This window comes from Nomascus leucogenys, chromosome 23 (assembly GCF_006542625.1).
Source record: "Nomascus leucogenys isolate Asia chromosome 23, Asia_NLE_v1, whole genome shotgun sequence".
In the NCBI taxonomy this organism is placed as follows: Eukaryota; Metazoa; Chordata; class Mammalia; order Primates; family Hylobatidae; genus Nomascus; species Nomascus leucogenys.
Genome location: NC_044403.1, coordinates 599,536 through 623,034, shown reverse-complemented (window position 1 = coordinate 623,034; position 23,499 = coordinate 599,536). Strand labels below are relative to the sequence as shown.

Sequence of the window (23,499 nt, the reverse complement as noted above, 5' to 3'; positions counted from 1 at the left end):
GTGGGAAAACCCAGACAGATGTCCATCAATTGATGAATCAATAAACAAAATGTGGTCTATTTGTATAGTTGAATGTTATTCAGCTGTAAAAAGGAATGAAATACTGACACATACTACAATGTGGATGAACCTTGAAAACATGATGTTAATTGGAGGAAGCCAGACACAGAGGGCACATGTTGTATAAATCCAGATAAATCAATAGTGACAGGAAGCAAATTGGTAGTTCTGAGGTATTACAACCCATAATTGGTATTTGTGAGAAAAAGGAGGAATGGGGATTGACTTTTTTTTTTTTTTTTTTGGAGACAGAGTTTCACTCTTGTTGTCCAGGCTGGAGTGCAGTGGCACAATCTCAGCTCACTGAAACCTCCTCCTCCATGGTTCAAGCCATTTTCCTACCTCAGCCTCCCAAGTAGCTGGGATTACAGGTGCCCGCCACCACACCTGGCTAATTTTGTATTTTTAGTAGAGATGGGGTTACACCATGTTGGTCAGGCTGGTCTCGAACTCCTGACCTCAGATGATCCACCTGCCTCAGCCTCCCAATGTACTGGGATTACAGGCGGGAGGAGCCACCACACCCAGCAGGGACTGATTTCTTTTTTTTTTTTTTTTTTTTTTTTTTGAGACGGAGTCTCGCTCTGTTGCCCAGGCTGGAGTGCAGTGGCGCAATCTCGGCTCACTGCAACCTCCGCCTCCCGGGTTCACGCCATTCTCCAGCCTCAGCCTCCCGAGTACCTGGGACTACAGGCGCCCGCCACCACGCCCGGCTAATTTTTTGTATTTTTTTTTAGTAGAGACGGGGTTTCACCGTGTTAGCCAGGATGGTCTCGATCTCCTGACCTCATGATCCGCCCGCCTCGGCCTCCCAAAGTGCTGGGATTACAGGCGTGAGCCACCACGCCTGGTCCTGATTTATTAATAGAGATAAGTTGTCTTTTGGGCTGGTGAAAATGTTTTAGAACTACATACAGGTGGTAGTTGTACAACATTGTAAATGTATAAAATGACACTGAAGTGTACACTGTAAAATGATTAATTTCATATTATCTTTTATCTCAACTTTTTAAAAGAAAAAAGAAGTAAAGCAATGTATATTGACAATGTCAAATGACAACAGAATGGAAAAATTAAATGTAGTATATTCACACAATGAAATATATGTATACACACATAAATGTATCATCTATCTATTATAACATATATTGAGAACGAAATGAACTGTGGCCGCATGCAACCACTTGAATAAACTGCACAAACCTAAGGTTCCATTGTATAACCATATTTACTGTAATTCATTCTACTTACTGTGGATGGTAATTTGAGTGGTTTTTAGTTTTCTCTGTTACAAACAGTGCTGCTGTGAGTTTTGTTGTCTACATCTTCTGACTCAAAAGTGCAAGGCTTTCTAGGGTTCATACCTACAACTGGAACTGCTAGATCTTAGGATCTATACATCTTTAGCTTTACTAGATAAGGCCAAACAGTTTTTCAAGATGCTCGTACCAAATTACATGCCTACTCTCAATGTCTGAGAGTTCCTTGACTGCCACCTTGACCAACATTTGATGTTCTCCACACCTTTCTGAAGTCTTCGAAGTCTCCAAAGAGATATGGAGGCTTTTGATAAAATGCTACATAAGTTCTTACAATCACGAGATCTACCGTGAGCCGTACAAATAACATATTGTATATTCCAGAACAAATATAATAATTTTATGTGTATATAATTGTACATATTTTTACTTCCCTAACAAAATGTCTAACCTTTTCTCTACATTTTTGAAATTTCTGAAAAATTTGCATTTCTGATCCTGGTGATGCTTAGGAAAGATTTTATATCATTAAAAAGAAATTGGGAGGTCACTTCCAAGATGGCTAAATAGGAACAGCTCCAGTCTACAGCTCCCAGCGAGATCGATGCAGAAGATGGGCGATTTCTGCATTTCCAACTGAGGTACCTGGTTCATCTCATTGGGACTGGTTGAACAGTGACTGCAGCCCATGGAGGGCGAGCTGAAGTAACTGCAGCTGGTTGAACAGTGACTGCAGCCCAGGGCAGGGCGTCGCCTCACCTGGGTGCAAGGGGTTGGGGGATTTCCCTTTCCTAGCCAAGGGAAGCTCTGAGTGACTGTACCTGGAGGAAGGGTACACTTCTGCCCAAATACTGCACTTTTCCCACGGGCTTCCCAATCGGCAGACCAGGAGACTGCCTCCTGTGCCTGGCTCAGCAGGTCCCATGCCCATGGAGCCTTGCTTGCTGCTAGTGCAGCAGTCTGAGATCGACCTGGGATGTGGGAGCTTGGCGTGGGGAGGGGCGTCTGCCATTGCTGAGGCTTGAGGAGGCGGTTCTGTGCTCACAGTGTAAACAAAGTGGCAAGGAAGCTCAAACTGGGCGGAGCCCACCACAGCTCAGCAAGGCCTCTAGATTCCACCTCTGAGGGCAGGGCATGTTTGAACAAAAGGCAGCAGACAGCTTCTTTTTTTTTTTTTTTTTTTGTGAGACAGAATCTTGCTCTGTCACCCAGGCTGGAATGCAGTGGCGTGATCTCCACTCACTGCAAGCTCCACCTCCCGGGTTCACGCCATTCTCCAGGCAGCAGACAGCTTCTATAGAATGAAATGTCCCTGCCTGACAGCTCTGAAGAGAGCAGTGGTTCTCCCAGCACAGCGTTTGAGCTCCGATAACTGACAGACTGCCTCCTCAAGTGGGTCCCTGACCCCCGTGTAGCCTGACTGGGAGACACCTCCCAGTAGGGGCCGACAGACAGCTCATACAGGTGGGTGCCCCTCTGGAACAAAGCTACCAGAGGAAGGACCCAGCAGCAATATTTGCTGTTCTGCAGCCTCCACTGGTGATACCCAGGCAAACAGGGTCTGGAGTGGACCTCCAGTAAACTCCAACAGACCTGCAGCTGAGGAGCCTGTCTGTTAGAAGGAAAACTAACAAACAGAAAGGAATAGCATCAACATCAACAAAAAGGACATCCACACCAAAACCCCATCCATAGGTCACCAACATCGAAGACCAAAGGTAGATAAAACCACAAAGATGGGGAGAAACCAGAGCCAGAAAGCCTGAAAATTCCAAAAACCAGAATGCCTCTTCTCCAAAGGAACACAGCTCCTCGCCAGCAAGGGAACAAAACTGGACAGAGAATGAGTTTGATGAGTTGACAGAAGTAGGCTTCAGAAGGTTGGTAATAACAAACTTCTCTGAGCTAAAGAAGCATGTTCTAACCCAACACAAGGAAGCTAAGAACCTTGATAAAAGGTTACAGGAACTGCTAACTAGAATAACCAGTTTAGAGAAGAACATAAATGACCTGATGGAGCTGAAAAACACAGCATGAGAACTTCATGAAGCATACACAATATCAGTAGCCAAACTGATCAAGCAGAAGAAAGAATAGCAGAGATTGAAGATCAACTTACTGAAATAAGGTGCAAAGACAAGATTAGAGAAAAAAAGAAGGAAAACAAACAAAGCCTCCAAGAAATATGGGACTATGTGAAAAGACCAAACCTACGATTGATTGGTGTACCTGAAAGTGATAGAGAGAATGGAACCACGTTGGAAAACACACTTCAGGATATTATGCGGGAGAACTTCCCCAACCTAGCAAGACAGGCCAACATTCAAATTCAGGTTGAACAATGAGAACACATGGACACAGGGAGGGGAACATCACACACCAGGGCCTGTCGGGGGGCTGGGGGCAAGGGGAGGGAGAGCATTAGGACAAATACCTAATGCACGCAGGGCTTAAAACCTAGATGACAGGTTGATAGGGGCAGCAAACCACCATGGCACATGTGTACCTATGTAACAAACCTGAACGTTCTGCACATGTATCTCAGAACTTAAAGTAAAATTAAAAAAAAAGTTAACTATAAATCTTAGTTACCAAGAAATCCCAGTTTCTGATACTGCCTCTTGTGAATTAAATTACACTGTTACACTGAATTAAATTAGACTGTAGACAGATTAGAAGGTACCACGGAAGAGTCTTGAATTAAAACAAGTTTAAAGTAGCTTGACAATAGAGAAGAATTTATCTAATCTTTCTTCATAAAGAATGTGTTTATTCAGGAATACCATTTGACCCAGCAATCCCATTACTGGGTATATACCCAAGGGAATATAAATTATTCTATTACAATGAATGTTTGTTTATTGCACACATATGTTTATTGCAGCACTATTCACAATAGCAAAGACATGGAACCAACTCAAATGCTCATCAATGATAGACTGGATAAAGAAAATGTGGTACATATACACCGTGGAATACTATGCAGCCATAAAAAGAAATGAAATCATGTCCTTTGCAGGGACGTGGATGAAGCTGGAAGACATCATCCTCAGCAAACTAACACAGGAACAGAAAACCAAACAACGCATGTCGTAAGTGGGAGCTGAATGATGGGAACACATGGACACAGCATGGGGAACACACACTCCGGGGCCTGTGGTGGAGGGGAGCAAGGGGAGGGATAGCATCAGGACAAACAGACAATGCATGTGGGGCTTAATACCTAGGTGAATATCCCGGAACTTAAAATAAAAATGTAAAAAAAAAATCAGTTCCTGGTGGTTTGTAGGTCAAAAAGTAAAAGTGAAACAATAAACTTAGTGAATTCTTCTAGAAGAAAACATAGGAGAATATCTTCATGAACTTAGGACAGGGAAAGTTTATAAACAGGACAAAAAATCACCTCCTTTAATGGAAAACACTGATAAATTGGACTATATTAGAATGTACTTCTCTTCAGCAAAAGACATGATTAAGAAAGTGGAAAGGCAATCCACAGAATAGGGGAGTATATGTGCAACATATGTAACAAACAGAAGGTTCATAACCAGCCTATAACAGGAATTCCTATATATCAGTAAGAAACATAATTAACCCAAAATGAAAGAGGGCAAAATACTTGAGTAGATACTCCACAAAAGAGGATATCCAACCAGACAATAAAAAGATGAATGTGTACCCTTATTAATCAGAGATTGCAATTTAATGCCACATTGCATTGCTATTCTATACCCACTAAAATGACTACAATTTAAAGGACTAGCAATGCCAAGTGTTGGCAAGGATATGGACCGCAAGAATGCTCATTCACCAATGGTAGGATTGTGATTGGGTACAACCACTTTGAAAAACTGGCATTAAGCTAAACATATGCCTACCCTGTGAGCCAGCAGTTCCACTGCTAGATACATATACTCAGTTGATACGTGTATACCAAAAGACATGTCTAAGAATATTCATATTGATATTCATAATAATAAAGAGTTATAAACAACCCAACTGTATATTCACTGTAGAATAAATTGGGCAAACAACAGAATATTACACATTAGTGAAAATGGAAATGAATAATCTATAGCTACATGCAACAATGCAGATAAATTTCATGAACATAATGTTGAGCAAAAGAAACGAAGGGAAAATGATGGAGCAATACTGAAATCAAACAGAATAGTCTCTAAAGTGAAAAACATGAATACGGATAAAGAGAGACATTACTTAATGATAAAAGGAATATTCCACAAGAAAATATCATGAATTTGCAACTAACACCAGTCTTACAAAAAGGAAACCTGTCATGTAGTTTAGTCAAATTTAGTCACGTTAGTTAATGAACTACTCTTACATTTTATAAATACAGAAAACAGCTCAGAGTGTGGTCAGGTGGCTCAGACCTAACAGAGGTTTCCTTATCCCAGTGGATTTTGTAGAATACACTGCCAGTCTCTTGTCTGTCATTCATCATGGCTTCTTCTGATATCCGGGTGAAAGCACTGGAGAAGTGTGCCTCAGGCTAGGCTTCTGAGCTGATTCTCAGACACCATGAAAAGAATCCATCCCAGAGTTCCTTATTTCCCCTCCAAAGAAGAAAGCTCTTTCCCTGGAGGAAATTCAGAATAAATCAGAAGCTTCAGAAGAAAGACACAAGCCCTGCGAAGCTGAGATCTTGAAGCAGCTTGCTGAAAAATGAGAGCAGGAGAAAGAAGTGCTTCAGAAATCAATAAAAGGACAGCTTCAGTGAAACAGCAGAAGAGAAACTGGCCCACAAAATGGAAGCCAGCAAGGAGAACAAGAAGGCGCAAATGTCTACCACACTGAAGTGTCTGCAGAGAAAGATAAGCACATTGAAGAAATGCGGAAGAGCAAAGAATCCAGAGATCCTGGTGATGAGGCTGAAGCTGACTAATTTGTTCTAAGAACTGACTTTCTCCCCACTCTTCTTCCTAAATATCCAGACTATACTGGCCAGTGTCATTTTATTTTTTGCTCCTGACAAATATTCTAGAAGCTGATGTAGGACTAGATGGGTAAAGCCAGACCGTACAATGTTGTTTTAGGAGCTAAAGGGAAGAAACTGGAAGAGTTTTACTCTTTTTCTAAAATGTTGGTCTTTCTAACATAGCTATTTTTCTCGTTGCATCTTTACTACTTCAGTACAGTTGGGTTAATGGCTAGTACTGTACTGGCTGGTGAAACATATTTGTGAAAAGAGTATGTAGTGCCTTCTTTTGAACTGTTGGATACTGAATATTTGTTCATTTTTAATCCCAATTGTGTCCTAATTTTACCAGATGCTACTGGACTTGAATGGTTAATAAAATTGCAGTGTTGTTGGTGGCAGTGACTTCTTTCTATTCAGGTAATAAGTTAAAAAGATCCTCCTAGTTTATATTTGTTTCAGGTAGAGCTTTTAGGTCAATGGAAATAACCAGCACACGCATGACTGCAAAGTCCCTGCTTTTGAGTTTCTTGCTGCAGAGTTGTTTGTATTGTCTTCTTCTACAATCATTGCTTTGTTTCAATGCCTGGACCCTGATCAGCTGTTGCTGTATTCTTTCAAATGTTTATTTGCAAACAATCTTTTTTGTTCTGTGTTCCTGTTTAAAAAGCAGATTAAGGCCAAGCGCAGGGCTCATGCCTGTAATCCCAGCAGTTTGGGAGGCCAAGGGAGGAGGCCCACTTCAGCCCAGGAGTTCAAGACCAGCCTGGGCAACATATAGAGACCCCATCTCTACAAGAAATACAGAAAATTAGCTGATTGTGGTGGTGCATGTCTGTAGTCTCAACTACTTGGGAGGCTGAGGTAAGAGGATCACTTGAGCCTTGGAGGTTGAGGCTGCAGTGAGCTGTGATTGTGCCACTGCACTCCAGCCTGGGCAACAGAGTGAGACCTTGTCTCAAGATAAATAAATAAAAATTTTAAAGGCAGATTAAAGGCACAAATGGTGTTTCTAGAGAACAATTTAGAGGGAATCTTAAGATCCTAGTTGGAGATACCTGGTGGCTTGCTTGCTTTATGTTACAGGTGGAGGTGTATTCTAATACTTTCCTGCCATAGAAGCTATAATTTGAGAATTGGAAATTTTTTTGGCCTTTTTTCTTTACCCCTGACTCATAGTACAGCTTTGAGAATATCATAATATTAAAAAAGCTTTCCGTGCTGCTGTAGCAGCTCCTGTGAAATGATTTAAGGTAACTTTATTTATATTTTAAAAATCAATAATTTATTTATAGATATATATATTAGTATTAAAAGTATATAATTAAATAATGGACAGGACCTATTTTTAAAACTTTATGGTAGTAATTGTCTCTACAAAGAGAGATACGTAGAGTAAACCAGGCAAGTATATAAAAGGGGCTTTAATTTTATCAGAAATTTTTTTTTTTTCTTTTTTTGAGACAAGGTCTAGCTCTCTCACCCAGGCTGGAGTGCAGTGGCACAATCACAGCTTACTGCAGCCTCACCTCCTGGACTCAAACAGTCCTCCCACCTCGGCACCCCCATACCCCAGGTAGCTGGGGCTATAAATGAATGCCACTACACCCAGCTAATTTTTGTATTATTTGTAGAGACAGGGTTTTGCTATGTTGCCCAGGCTGGTCTTGAACTCCTGGGCTCAAGTGAACCTCCTGTCTCAGTCTCCCAAATTGCTGGGATTATAGACACAAGCCACCATGCTCAGCCTTAATCAGAAATGTTTTATGTCTTGAGATGTCTGACACAAATATGATAAAAGAGTAACAAAATTCTGGGTGTGAGGTACATAGATGTATATCATCCTGTTTTATATTTCTGTATTTTTGAAATTTTTTATTATAAAACAAGCAAAAACTTGCAGAAATGAAAACTTGATTTTAAATTACAAATATCATAAACTAGAAATTCCACATATTTAGTAGAAAAATAAGAATATAGTAGAATTAGATAATACTGTAAATAAACATATATACATTAAACATATTTATGTGCAAACACATATACATACATGGAGAGAGATACTTATACACATATATATATAACACACAGAGAGAACATTACATCTCTCATGTAGATAATATACATTCTCTGAATATATAGAGCATGTATTTGGCCACAACAAAGAGCTCTTACAAATTTGTCAACAAATAACAAAATGGTCCTCAAAAAACTAAAAATAGAACTACCCTATGATTCAGCAGTTTCACCACTGGGTAAATATCCAAAACAAAATAAATAAATATATAAAGGAGATATCTGCACTCTCATGTTTATTGCAGCACTATTTGTAATAACCAAAATATGGGCCGGGCATGGTGGCTCACACCTGTAATCCCAACACTTTGGGAGGCCGAGGTGGGTGGATCACGACGTCAGGAGTTTGAGACCATCCTGGCCAACATGGTGAAACCCTGTCTCTACTAAAATAGAAAAAATTAGCTGGGCGTGGTGGCATGCACCTGTAGTCCCAGCTACTCAGGAGGCTGAGGCAGGGGAATTGCTTGAACCCAGGAGGCAGAGGTTGCAGTGAGCTGAGATTGTGCCACTGCACTCCAGCCTGGAAACAAAGAAAGACTCCGTCTCAAAAAAATAAAAATAACCAAAATATGGAATCAACCTAAGTGCCCATCAATGGATGAATGAATAAAGAAAATGTGGTATAATACATATACACGATGGAATATTATTCGGCCATTAAAAAATAATGAAATCTGCTGGGTACGGTGCCTCACGCCTGTATTCCCAACACTTTGGGAGGCCAAGGCAGGCAGATCACGGGGTCAAGAGTTCAAGACCAGTCTGGCCAACATGGTGAAACCCCATCTCTACTAAGAATACAAAAATTAGCCGGGCGTGGTGGCATGTGCCTGTAATCCCAGCTATTTGGGAGGCCAAAGAAGGAGAATTGCTTGAACCCGGGTGGCAGAGGTTGCAGTGAGCTGAGATCGCACCACTGCACTCTAGCCTGGGCGACAGAGCAAGACTCCATCTTGAAAAAAATAATAATAAAATAAAATAATAGTGAAATCTTAGTCAAGTGTGGTAAGCGTGCCTCTAGAAGCCGAGGCACGAGGATCTCTTGAGCCTAGGAGGTTAAGGCTGCAGTGAACTATGATTGCACCACTGCACCCCAACATAGGCAACAGAGCAAGACCCCATCTCGGGAGAGAGGGAGGTAGGGAAGGAGGGAGGGAGGGACGGAGGAAGGGAGGGAATGAATGAATTCTGTCATATGCAGCAGCATGGATGGAACTGGAGGTCATTTTGTTAAGTAAGCCAGACACAGACAAATGTCACATGTTCTCATTCATATGTGGGAGCTAAAAAAAAGTGGATATCATGAAGATAGAGAGTAGATGGGTGGCTAACAGAGGCTAGGAAGGGTAGGGGATGGTGGCATAGAGAGAGGTTGATTAATGGGTATAAATACACAAATAAAAAATAGTGTTCAGTAGATGGGTAGGGTGACTATAGTTAACAATAATCACACTTCAAAATTGTTAGAAGAGAATAACTTGAATGTTCTAGCATAAACAAAAGATAAATATTTAAGGTGATGGATAACCCAGTTACCCTGATTTGATCTTTACACATTATATGAATGTATCAAATTATCACATGTACCCTGAAAATATGTACATCTATTATGTATCAATTTTTAAAAATAACAAAACAGGCAAAGATATGTATAGATTGTTTATAGAAAAGCATATCCGGATAGCCAGCAAGCTCATGCAAGGATGTTAAGTTTACTGGTAATTAGAGAAATACACATTAAAGTAATAGTGAGACATCATTTTCACCTGTTAGGCCTTCCAACATTTAAGAGTAGGTGATCTTGAAAACATAGTGCTGAGTGAAAAACTAAACAAATCTATGACAAGTCCCATGTTTATAAATTAGAAATGCATGCATACAACAAACATGTTAAAAGGAAATATACAATGAAAGGATACACATTAAACATGAGAATGGTTTCCTAGAGGGGTGGGGAATGGGAGTGGGAAATGGAGATAACAAAGAAATGGAAAGAATAAATAAAATTAAAATTAAATATAAAATAAATAAATAGAGCCAGGTGCGGTGGCTCACGCCTGTAATCCCAAGTCAGGAGTTTGGACCATCCTGGCCAATATGGTGAAACCCCATCTCTATTAAAAATACAAAAATTAGCCAGGTGTGGTGGTGCACGCCTATAGTCCCAGCTACTTGGGAGGCTGAGGCAGAAGAATTGCTTGAACCTGGGAGGCAGAGGTTGCAGTGAGCCGAGATCATGCCACTGCACTCCAGCCTGGGCGACAGAGCGAGACTCTGTCTCAGAAAATAAATAAACTAGCCATAATATCTATTGCTGGAAGGATGTAGGGGGAAAGGAGCTTTCTGACACTACTGATAGAAATATGAAGTGTTTTCCAGACTTTCTGAAAAATAATCTGGCAACATATCCTAGAAATAGTGGTAATGCTTGTCAGCATACAAGTCACTAAATAGATCATCCGTACTGTGAAATATGATGTGGCCATTGAAGGAGAATCAGTACTGTGTCGGATGCCTTGAAGGGATTTCATAAGATACTGAATGAAAGACGGTGTATAAAAGTAAGTGTACTGTGGTGCCATTTTAGGAAACAATGACCCCTCCCCCACACAAGCCTTTAAACGTGTGTGTGTGTGTGTGTGTGTGTACAAGAATAGAGAAAAATAAGAATATATGCTACATTGGTGTGGTGAGCTAAACTAATGGAGGGGGAGGGACAAGAGAGGAAACTGTAGGCAACCAAAAGAGGAAAAAGAAAAAATTAAAATTGCACTAAAAAATTAATCACAGGTATATGATCACATTCACTCATGAATGTAAAATTTTGTATATGTGGGGATATTTGTAGACAGAAATTAATAAGATTTGTATTTATTTCTTTAAAGTATGAGTTTTTCAGGTGGTTGGAATTTCAGGCCACAGATAAGATATGTTGGTCATGAGATTCTTGGTTGTTGCCTGATAACTCTACTTTCTGCCTGTACAGCCCTGGCACTGAGTGTGATATCTCTGTGATTTGTAATATTTGCTGAATCTTTGTGGTTATGGTTCTTTCTCTAGTGATTTCATTATCCACATAGTTTTCAAGAAAAATAGTGAAGACAAGTTTGCTGGATTAACAGACAAAACTTTTCAATTAGTGAGTCCCAATATAATGCTTATTTAGGAGTATGTGTCTTAGAAATTAGACACTTAGGAAAAACACTCTTGTTTGTCATTTAAAATGCATTTTGATAAATGAAGTATGCATAGAAAAAAATTGTAGAGGAAGAGCATCTTGTCCGTAATTTAACACAGACTAGGTTTTTGAAGCTTACAGAGCTAAAGTTGTAAATATATTATTAATATAAAATGTATATACTTTTTTTTGAGACAGGATCTTGCTGTGTTGCCCAGGCTGGAATGCAGTGGCACAATCACAACTCACTGCAGTCTCGACCTTCTGGGCCCAAGCGATCCTCCCACCTCAGCCTCCCAATTAGCTGGGACTACAGGCCCACATCACCATGCTCAGCTAATTTTTGTTTTTTTTTTTTTTTTTTTTTTTTTATAGAGACAGGGTTTCACTATGTTGCTCAGGCTGGTCTCGAACTCCTGAGCTCAAGCCATCCTCCTGCCTGGGCTTCCCAAACTGTTGGGATTACAGGCGTGAGCCACCACACCCAGCCAAAATGTACAGACTTTTATGAAAGGGCTAAGTGCTAACAAATAGCATTAAGACAAGTGTTAGGAATCAGTACAGGCCGAGTGTGATTTACTATATTGTATTTGTATTTCAGATGCCTTTGGTGCTTCATGAAGAATATTTCCAGATATCTCACAGACATTAAGCCTTTGCCTCCCAACATAAAAGATAGACTGATTAAAATAATGAGCATGCAGGGACGGATAACAGATTCAAATATAAGTGAGGTAAGAGTATGAATAACTGTAAAGCAAGTATATTATATTTTCTGTTTAGATATGGTTTTAGATTTTTGGAACAATGGTATATGGTAAGACTGGTAATCATTTTCAATTTTTTTTTTTTTTTATACAGGGTCACGCTCCATTGCCCAGGCTGGAGTACAGTGGTGCAATCTCAGCTCACTGCAACCTCCGCTGCCTGGACTTAGGTGATCCCTCTTCAGCCTCCTGAGTAGTTAGGACTATAGGTGTACACCACCATGCCTGGCTAATTTTTGCATTTTTTGTAGAGACAGGGTTTCACCATGTTGCCCAGGCTGGTCTCGAACTCCTGAGCTCAAGTGATCCATCTGCCCCAGCCTCTCAAAGTGCTGGGATTACAGGTGTGAGCCACCATGCCTGGCCCGCATTTTAGAATATTATAAAGTGTAAGGGTTTGTTTTTTTCCCTTCAGGTAACCAAAATGTCCATATGTAATTATCAGGCGAACCTGCCCCCAATATTTCAATGTAGGTTCTTTCTATTTTCCCTAAGTGTCGGCTGGTCTGAGAAAGAAAGAGTACAAAGAGAGGAATTTTACAGCTGGGCCACTGGGGGTGACGTCACATATCGGTAGGACTGTGATGCCCACCTGAGCCGCAAAAACAGCAAGTTTTTATTAAGGATTTCAAAAGGGGAGGGGTGTACGAACAGGGAGTAGGTCACATGCTTTAAGGGGCAAAAAGCAGAGCAAAGATCACATGCTTCTGAGGAAACAGGGCAAGGACAAAATCAGAACTCCTGATAAGGGTGTATGTTCAGCGGTGCACGTATTGTCTTGATAAACATCTTAACAGAAAACAGGGTTCGAGAGCAGAGAAGTGGTCTGACCTCAAATTTACCAGGGCTGGGGTTTCCCAATCCTAGTAAGCCTGAGGGTACTGCAGGAGACCAGGGTGTATCTCAGTCCTTATCTCAACCGCATAGGACAGACACTGCCAGAGCGGCCGTTTATAGACCTCCTCCCAGGAATGCAATTCTTTTCCTAGTGTCTTAATATTAATATTCCTTGCTAGGAAAAGAATTTAGCAATATCTCTCCTACTTGCACGTCCGTTTATAGGCTCTCTGCAAGAAGAAAAATATGGCTCTTTTTGCCCGACGCCGCAGGCAGTCAGACCTTATGGTTGTCTTCCCTTGTTCCCTAAAATTGCTGTTATTCTGTTCTTTTTCAAGGTGCACTGATTTCATATTGTTCAAACACGGGTTTTACAATCAATTTGTACAGTTAATGCAATCATCACAGTGGTCCTGAGGTGACGTACATCCTCAGCTTACAAAGATAAGAGGATTCAGAGATTAAAATAAAGACAGACATAAGAAATTATGAAAGCATTATTTGGGAAGTGATAAATGTCCATGAAATCTTCACAATTTATGTTCCTCTGCTGTGGCTCCAGCTGGTCCCTCCATTCGGGGTCCCTGACTTCCTGCAACATGTAATGGTTCCTAAAAAATCTTCTACCATTGTCTCAGTTACTTCTCTTGTGTCAACTAGAGTCGTGGAGACTGAAAATCCAAGCAAAAAGGTTTATTGGTGGTTTTAGAATTGAATTCAAGGAACACAGCTTCCAGAGGCATCTGAAATCACGTCCTAACTATTTAATTCATATGTCCTAAGAGATATATGAGGTCTTTTAAAGAGAAAGATGGGAGAGGGTTATCAAACAATTCATTAGTTAGAATAAGTGTTTCTAGGCAGAAGTCCTTGATTCAGGGGTTTGGAAAAAGTTCAGTCATCAGCATAGCATAGTCTTTTCACAAGTGGCAGCAATTTTATCTGCAGCATCAGCAAGTATATTCTACAGTCAAGCAGTTGCAGAATGATATTCAGGAACAAAATGGTGTTGTTCTGGTCAGCTCCCATTAGCCTTCCATACATACTTGTCTTCATGGTACCTGTACCCTTGACCTCCATGTTTTCAAAGAGTTTAAAACTTTTTGGTCAAGACTCGCAATAAGAAATATACGTTACATTGTGACTGTAGTATACAAACCACACTTAGGTGTAACAGTATAATGTGTAGTACATTTTGGTCTTTTCTATTTAATTTTATTCTATTTAGTCTTATTTTACTGAAAGAATATTGATCACAGTCTGCTAAACTGATTTTGTAATCCATTCACGGATAATGACCAGTAGTTAAAAAATCACTCTTCTCATCTATACTGTTCTTTTTTCAACTGCTATATTTTTCATATTTAATATTTCCAATTCACCTTTTTATGGTTTCTTGTTTTATCTTATGAATCTTTTCTTATTTCTTTTAGCATATCATTATGCGTATTAATATATTTGGCCTCTCTGTTCTAATTCCTCTGCTCCTGATGGAATCAGTAATCTTTGTTTTTCTTTCGAAATAGTGGTGCTCTCTAGGTGTCTTGTTTTGGCCTGTGAGCATATCTCTGTATACTCTCTGGTAGTGGTAAGAGTAAAGGAGGCCAGACCCAAGTCTGTTTCAGCCCTATTGAGCCGACATAGGGGGTGGAGGCCTGGAGAGGGGCTGGAGTGATGAGCTCCAAGGCAGAGAGCCCCAAGCACTAGAAAAAGATAGTTAATCACTCTTCCTTCTGCTAAACAGCCCCTCAGCTGGAGGCTTAACCTCCAGCCCCTAATTTTTAAAGGTTATTAAATAGCGGAGTAGATAATTTCCTTCCATACTACTCCTGTGTTATCTTTTGTATTTTTGCTATTTGTGTTTCAAAAAGTGAAAATGCTAGTTAGTAGTTTCTACACGACTTACATTTAAATATTGTCTTTGGGTTTGCAGCCACCACCACTCTGCAACCATCTAGTCTGCAGAGACTAGAACTGCCAATTGCTGTTGGGGGTGAGCGGCAACTATCCAGGCTGGCGGGATGGTGGTAAAAGAATTTACCAAGACAGTTGTAGGTAAAGAAAGGCAGATTTTTTTTTTCTTTTGTTTTTGAGACAGAGTCTCGGTCTTTCACCCAGGCTGGAGCGCAGTGGCACAATCTCGGCTCACCGCAACCTCTGCCTCCCAGGTTCATGCCGTTCTCCTGCCTCAGCCTCCTGAGTAGCTGGGACTACAGGCGCCCGCCACCACACCCGGCTAATTTTTTGTATTTTTAGTAGAGACGGGGTTTCACCATGTTAGCCAGGATGGTCTCGATCTCCTGACCTTGTGATCCGCCCACCTTGGCCTCCCAAAGTGCTGGGATTACAGGTGTGAGCCACCGTGCCCAGCCAAGAGAGGCAGATTTATTAGAGAAAATATGAAAATACATTGCAAGGGAGCAACGGGCAGAACCAGCAAGAGAGGACCAAACTTCCAGGAGACAAAGGCTTGCTGGGGATTTTATAGAATGGAACTTGGGCTGACTGACAACACCAAGGTAGCAGGGAACTAACTTGCATCCTTCTGTCAGCCGAGGTGGTTGATGATAGATCAAAGTGTTTGGTGATAAGCAGGAGGTTTATGAGTTTTGTGTGTTGTCTGCGCAGGAGGGCTATATGTTCTGGGCCATAAAGAAAGGCAGACCTATAGCTTATCTGCTTCTTCTTTTTGTTTATATGTTCTGGACCATGAAGAAAGGCAGACCAATAGCTTATTTGCTTTCCCCTTGTCCTGCCAGCCTGACTCCTTTTCCCTAATTAGGACTCCACAATTGCTCTGACTTCACTTCACCTTCTGCCTAAAGCCTGTAATCAAGAGGAAGCAAGCTCTGATGATAGCACTCCAGCATATGTTTTTCTGTGGTTTTTGTTTGTTTGTTTTTTGTTTTCTTTTTTTGAGACAGGGTCTCACTCTGTCACCCGGGGTAGAGTGCAGTGGCATAATCATGGCTCACTGCAGCCTCAACCTCCTGGGCTCAGGTGATCCTCCCACCTCAGCCTCCTGAGTAGCTGGGACTACAGGCACCCACTACCACACCCAGCTAATTTTTGTATTTTTTTTAGAGACAGGGTTTCACCATGTTGCCCAGGCTGGTCTTGAACCTCTGGGCTCAAGCAATCCGTCCACCTTGGCCTCCCAAAGATCTAGGATTATAAGCGTGAGCCACAGTGCCCAGCCTACATGCTAGAGCATGTGACTAACCCTGTGACTTTACATTGGAATTGCACTTCAACCTGTCTTTAATATTTCTTCTGCATTAACCTGATATATCTTTATTATAACGCTTTATTTTCTTCATGTTAGCTTGCATTTGAACATAGATATCTTAGTGGTGTAGTTTGCTTGGCTCTGTGGAAGTAGAATAATATCTCTGGATTCTTATTGCTGATAGTTCTGTTGAAGTATGTAATGTTATATGTGACTCATAGATGAACCATAATGACACTGTAGAAAAATGGTGGTTTTCTTCACTTTTCCACCATCTACATTTCTTTCTATCCCTTTAGCTTATCCTTCAGTGACTTAGGTTTTTGTTTGATGGCAATCCTTACCATTTTCTAAACCTAATTTTAGCTGAATTAAAAAGGAGGGGTGAAGAGGGTGAATGAGATAGAAAAACAAGACATGATTTTTCTGGGTACTCTCCCTCTAGTGTCCATCCTTAACAAGAGTCCTGCTTATGACATTATTCAAAAAGCCAGATACAACATCTGTTACAAAGTGACACATCTTTGGATGGCTGTTTTTGAAGTATTTCATAAGTCTTTTTATACTCTGTGGATGGAGAAGGCCTTTTTAAACATGATACTAAAGTTGGAAACCAATAAAAAAAAGGTGGATGGATTTGATTACATAAAAATACAGACTTCCTTATGGCAAGAAGAAAAAAAAAGAAACAAAGTCAAAAACTTGGAAAAATATTTACAATATGTATGAAAATCTAGGGGCTTTTTTATCTTGACAATATAAAGAATCCCTCCAAACCAATAAGAAAAAACAAAACCAAATAAAAAACCAGAAGAATCAGGAAATACTCAGAGGAAAAAATACAAATCTCCAATAACATATCAAAGGATATTTAACCTTACTAGTCATCAAAGTGACAGTTCGCCTTTCAGTTTGGCAGAGACTTTAAAAAAATCCCAAAACCCAATGTTAGCCAATAGTGTGGAGAAACTGTCACTTTTATCTCCTGCTAGTGAGAGTGTAAATTGATTTAAAAAAACCTTTTAGAAGGACAGTTTGGCATTATTAAAAATTCTAAAGATTTGCTTATTATTAATTCAACAATTTACTTCCTGTAGAAATCTCAGGAAGATAATAGAAAAGTACACACATATCTTCATTATAATATCATTTATGATAATAAGCATAGTTATGTATAGCATATGTTATAAGCAAGACACCTTTACTTGTCGCAACATATCCCGTTTTAGTAATAAGGCTAGTAAAGCACAGAGAGAAAACTGAACTTGATGGCAATCGTAGGGTTCCAGCTTGGGCAGTCTGCCTGCAAAGCACATGTTCTTAATCATGGCACAACATTGCCTACCTAAAGCAACCTAAATGTTCAACTCAAGTGTTTGCCAGTGTAGGATGCATTTAATAAGTTATGGTACTTGCAGAAAATGGAATAATATACAACCACAATCTATTGATTTTATAAAAAGTGCTCATCTTATATGTGATCTGATCCTGTTGTTCTTCAAAGGGTTTTTTAAACTCAAAAAACATCAAAATGAATATATACAGCCATAAAATCATGTCCTTTACAGCAACATGGATGCAGCTGGAGGCCATTATCCTAATGAATAAATGCAGACACAGAAAACCAAATATCGCATGTTCTCACTTATAAGTGGGAGCTAATCATTTGGTGCACACAGACATAAAGATGGGAAAAATACACACTGGGGACTTCAAAAGGGAGAAAGGAGGAAGGGAAGCAAGGGTTGAAAAACTACCTGTCAAGTACTGTGTTCACTGTTTGGGTGATGGGTTCAATTGAAGCCTAAACTTCAGCATCATGCAGTATATCCCTGTAACTAACCTGCACATGCACCCCCTGAATCTAACATTTTTAAAACGCTAATATAATTTTATCTCTGGGTATTGGTATTATGGGTAATTTTAGTCATAGAGGTTAAAAGTTGAGGCTTTGGAATTAAAAGGACCTGGGTTCCAATCCCAGCTCGGCTCCTTTTGGCTATGTTTTTTATGTTGCCAACTTAAGCTCTCAGGGTCTTAATTCCTGATTTGTAAAATGGCAATGACCAATCCCTTGGGGGCGGGGATGGTGGTGGTGGTGGGCAGTGGAAAGAGAGAGAGAGAGAATATTAAATAACATAATGTAGGCCAGGCACGGTGGCTCACGCCTGTAATCCCAGCACTTTGGGAGGCCGAGGCGGGCAGATCACCTGAAGCCAGGAGTTCGAGACCAGCCTGACCAACATGGCGAAACCACATCTCTACTAAAAAATACAAAATTAGCCAGGCGTGGTGGTGCATGCCTGTAATCCCAGCTACTGGGAGGCTGAGGCAGGAGAATCGCTTGAACCTGGGAGGCGGAGGTTGCAGTGAGCCGAGATCGCGCCATTGCACTCCAGCCTGGGCAACAAGAGTGAAATTCCGTCTCAAAAATGAAATAAAATAAAATAAAAAATAATGTATATGACACTTAGTACCCTTCCTGGTAAGCATCTAATAAATAGAAATCTTTATTCTTATAACTTATTATAATTTTTCTAAATTGAATGTTTTACAATAATAATACCTTATTTTATTTTCAGAAAGGTAAAGCCATTTCTATTTTGGAAAAAAAATAAAAGACAGAGAAATACTCACAGGAAAGAGCTCAGAATGCTTAGGAATTAATCTGTTATTTGTCAACCTCAAGAAAACACCCAATAATACTGGGGTATTGTATTAGCTCCCAAAAATAATGATATAGAAGGTAAATGTTCTAGATAAGCAGTACTAGCGCTCTGTAAGCACTTGGTACACAAATGATTAAAGACTCATACTTCCTAAGCACAGAGGCCCATAGGGAGAGTCTCTAATGCTAGCAGCTACCAGAAGATTCTTACTCACTGCCACATTGGTTAAGCTTCTCAGGTCTACGGATCCTTCCCCTGAATCAGCCATCTCAACAGTGCTTTGTGTCCCAAGAAGGACTTTGCCAGCACTGAAAGCTGCACCTCCCGCTGGAAGTAGACGTGGTTTTCTCCTGCTTTATGTGTCTGTCTCCACATGGATATGCTTCTGTATTCTTTGCTGTATTTTACATCAGACACTTGTCTGTTATGACTACCAAAACACTGAATATGGAATAAATATTTGTATTTATAGAAAGACAGAATTTTTTCAAAATCACTTATTTGTTACAGATTTTACATCCTGAAGTTCAAACCCTAGATCTACGGAGCTGCGATGTATCAGACGCTGCTCTCCTGCACCTGTCTAACTGCAGAAAGCTGAGGAAATTAAATTTAAATTCTTCAAAAGGGAACCGAGTTTCTGTAACTTCAGAAGGTATGTTTATGAACACTGAGTATGTTGGTAGATTACTATTCACTATCTGGTAAAACTGTGGAGTAAGGGAGAAAATACGTCAAAAGAGAGTATGAAGAAGTCAAAGAAATATAAATTATATTTATCAGTAAAAACATTCAGACTAAGAAAATAATCCAAGTTAGAATTCTTACTTATGATCAGTGCTCAAAGTTAAGAAGGACACTGGGTAAGTCACTACCTTGTATTTTAAACATATGTAAAATACACATGGGCAACGCTAGGTGGCTTATGCCGGTCATTCCAGCACTTTTTTAGCTGGGAGGCTGGCAGACTGCTTGAGCCGAGGAGTTCGATACCAGCCTGGCCAGCATGGTGAACCGCCCCCGACCCCTGCCTCATCTGTACAAAAAATACAAAAGTTAGCCAGGCATGGTGGTGCGCCCTGTAGTCCCAGCTACTTAGGAGGCTGAGGCAGGAGAGTCCCTTGAGCCTGGGAGGTAGCGGTTGCAATGAGCTGAGGTTACACCACTACTCCAGCCTGGGTGACGTAGGGAGACTCTGTCACAAAGAAATAAACAACAGGGCCAGGCGCAGTGGTTCACACCTGTAATCCCAGCACTTTGGGAGGCCAAGGCAGGTGGATCACCTGAGGTTAGGAGTTCGAGACCAGCCTGACCAACATGGAGAAACCCTGTCTCTACTAAAAATACAAAATTAGCCAGGCGTGGTGGTGCATGCCTGTAATCCCAGCTACTTGGGAGGCCGAGGCAGGAGAATCGCTTGAACCTAGGAGGTGGAGGTTGCATTGAGCCGAGATTGTGCCATTGCACTCCAGCCTGGGCAACAAGAGCAAAACTCGCTCTCCAAAAAAAAAAAAAAAAATAGGCCAGGTGTATTGGCTCACGCCTGTAATCCCAGCACTTTGGGAGGCCGAGGCTGGTGGATCATGACGTCAGGAGATCGAGACCATCCTGGCTAACATGGTGAAACTCCGTCTCTACTAAAACTACAAAAAATTAGCCAGACATGGTGACATGTGCCTGTAGTCCCAGCTACTCGGGAGGCTGAGGTAGGAGAATCGCTTGAACCGGGGAAATGGAGGTTGCAGTGAGCCAAGATTGCGCCACTACACTCCAGCCTGGGCAACAGAGCAAGACTCTGTCTCAACAAAATAAATAAAATTGGCCGGGCGCGGTGGCTCACGCTTGTAATCCCAGCACTTTGGGAGGCCGAGGCGGGCGGATCACGAGGTCAAGAGATTCAGACCACGGTGAAACCCCGTCTCTACTAAAAATACAAAAAAATTAGCCGGGTGGTGGTGGGCGCCTGTAGTCCCAGCTACTCGGGAGGCTGAGGCAGGAGAATGGCGTGAACCCGGGAGGCAGAGCTTGCAGTGAGCCGAGATTGCACCACTGCACTCCAGCCTGGGCGACAGAGCGAGACTCCGTCTCAAAAAATAATAATAATAAAAATAAATAAATAAATAAAATTAAGATTAAAACTAAAAAAAAAAAAAAACATGGATACATATGTCTATATTTTAAATATTTTGCCTGGTATAGTGGAACAAGAAATGGCCAGTTCATATTTTGTTAAGGCTTTTTTGATGCCATATTACAAAAGAATTAATCATCAGATTAAATTTAGTAGGTACTCTCCTATCAGTTTGTGTAATGCATAGTTTTTTATAGCTAGACAAACTACATTGTTCAGTGTCACTATTACATCAGTTAGTGAATCTTTACCTTTTTTCCCCTCTATAGACCTCTTTTTTTCAATATTTGGTTTGCATTAATACTTATTTTTATGTATTTATTTAAGACAGTGTCTTGATTTGTCACCCATGCTGGAATGCAGTGGCACAATCTTGGCTCACTGTAGCCTCAACCTCCCAGGCTCAAGCGATCCTTCCACCTCAGCCTCCCAAGTAGCTGGGACTGCAGGTGTGCACCACCACCCCCTGCTAATTTTTTATTTTTAATAGAGATGAGGTCTCACTATGTTGCCCAGGCTTTTTTTTTTTTCAATGTAAGAAAGAGGGACTTTTTTGGCCTACTTAGGATTCTGGAAAATCGTGTGGGTAGTTGAGTATATTTTGCAGTCATCTTGGTTAGTGAGTCAGGATATTCATAATATTGCAAACACACATAAGTTTTAAAATGTTTACATAAATAATAACTCACAAAAAAGAACTTCTCCAATAAAACCACATTTCTCTACACTCACACCACACTTCTGACAGCAAATGTGTGGGGTTTTGTCACACCAAACAATTCTCCAACTCTCTGGACACCAGCTGGGTGCGCTACAATTTAATTCAATTCTGACACTATCTACCTGGAGTTAGCATCAGATCCCACAAGTTAAGGGCTCAGTCCCACAAGACTATCCCCACTTCAGATGCCAGTTGCAAGGCCAGGCCTCTGGTACATATGATTGACCAACTATAAATGGAGGGTTTCCATCACCTCCTCCCCCATTCAATAATTCGTCAGAATGGCTCACAAAACTCAGGGAATCACTTTTGTTACATTTACCAATTTATTCTAAAAGATTATAAAGGATACAGATGAACAGCAAGATGAAGAGTACATAGGGTGAGGTCCGGAAGCGCAGGAGCCTCTGTCCCTGTGGAGTTGGGATACGCCGCCCTCCCAGCATGTGGATGCATTCACCCGCTCAGAAGCTCATCAAGTCTCCTTGTTCAAGAGGTTTTTTGTTTGTTTTTTCTTCTTCCTTTTTCTTTTCTTTTTATTTTTTTGAGACAGAGTCTCACCGTATTGCCCAGGCTTCAGTGTAGTGGTGCCATCTTGGCTCACTGCATCCTCCACCTCTGGGTTCAAGTGATTCTCCTGCCTCAGCCTCCGGAGTAGCTGGGATTACAGGCGTGTAACACCACGCCCAGCTAATTTTTGTATTTTTAGTAGAGACGGGGTTTCACCATGTTGGCCAGGCTGCTCTCAAACTCCTGAGCTCAAGTAATCTGCCCGCCTCGGCCTCCCAAAGTGCTGAGATTACAGGTGTGAACCACCACGCCCGGCCCAAGTGTTTTTATAGAGCTTAATCCCCATCCCCTATTCCCTGCCGTCCCTGACCCCCACCTCGCCAAAGGTCTGTGGACGGAGCTGAATGTTCTAACCCTCTACTCACTTGATTTTTCTGCAGACAGGCCCCACCCTTAGGCTATCTAGGGGTCCCATGCTGTCACCTCATTAGCTTAAACTCAAGTATGATCAAAAGGGGCTTATTATGACTAACAAAAGGCACCCCTGTCACTCAGGAAATTCCAAGGCTTTTTGGAGCTCTGTGTCAGGGACTGGGAACAAAGATCAAATATAGTTCTTATTGTATCACAACTTCCATGCTGGACACTGATAAATAAAATAACTGGTCTTAAGAAAAAAAAAAAGTTATTTCTTAAGATATGGAAAACAGTAAAAATGACCTACCCATGAATTTACCATCTTCCCTTCTGTGTATTTTGCCCATAAAGGTATCTTTTAACAGTGCTACCATGTTTGTTCATGACCAAAGGGCCCAGGATCCCCTAAGTACTCTTTTATTTATGTGCACCCATCTCCAATGTGCACTTATATCAGCTTAACTGGATTTAAAGACTTCTTTTTTTTGACCCTCAGGAAAATGTAAGATTGGTCCAGGCTAACAGAAGGAGCATGGTGGTAGAAAAAAGATGCACTTTTGAGAACAGAGTCAAAGTGGAGCGAGAGAGAACGCAGAGGCATAGCTATAAATTTCTAACCGTAAGCATGAAGATCATGACTGAAACCATTTGGGCAGTTTAACTTTTGGTTTCCCTCCAAAGTCCGCTAGAAAAGTAATTTGAT

At 40.9% G+C, this 23,499-nt stretch overlaps 1 protein-coding gene and 1 pseudogene across 5 annotated transcripts in view; both read left to right on the top strand.

Annotated features, from left to right (window-relative positions):
* AMN1 (antagonist of mitotic exit network 1 homolog) overlaps positions 1 to 23,499 on the top strand; it is a 58,148-nt gene that overhangs the window by 8,699 nt on the left and 25,950 nt on the right. For 4 of the 5 annotated variants that reach the window (XM_012503573.2, XM_003277798.3, XM_030804552.1 and 1 more), the window contains exons 2-3: positions 12,117 to 12,249; positions 19,528 to 19,672. In XM_012503573.2, coding sequence (XP_012359027.1) covers positions 12,133 to 12,249; positions 19,528 to 19,672 — 262 coding nt within the window. In that variant the 5' untranslated portion in view covers positions 12,117 to 12,132. Of the gene's footprint in view, positions 1 to 7,104; positions 7,123 to 12,116; positions 12,250 to 19,527; positions 19,673 to 23,499 lie in introns of those variants that run through there. The other variant, XM_030804553.1, reaches the window with a different exon arrangement.
* Positions 5,427 to 6,225, top strand: LOC100606744 (annotated as a pseudogene).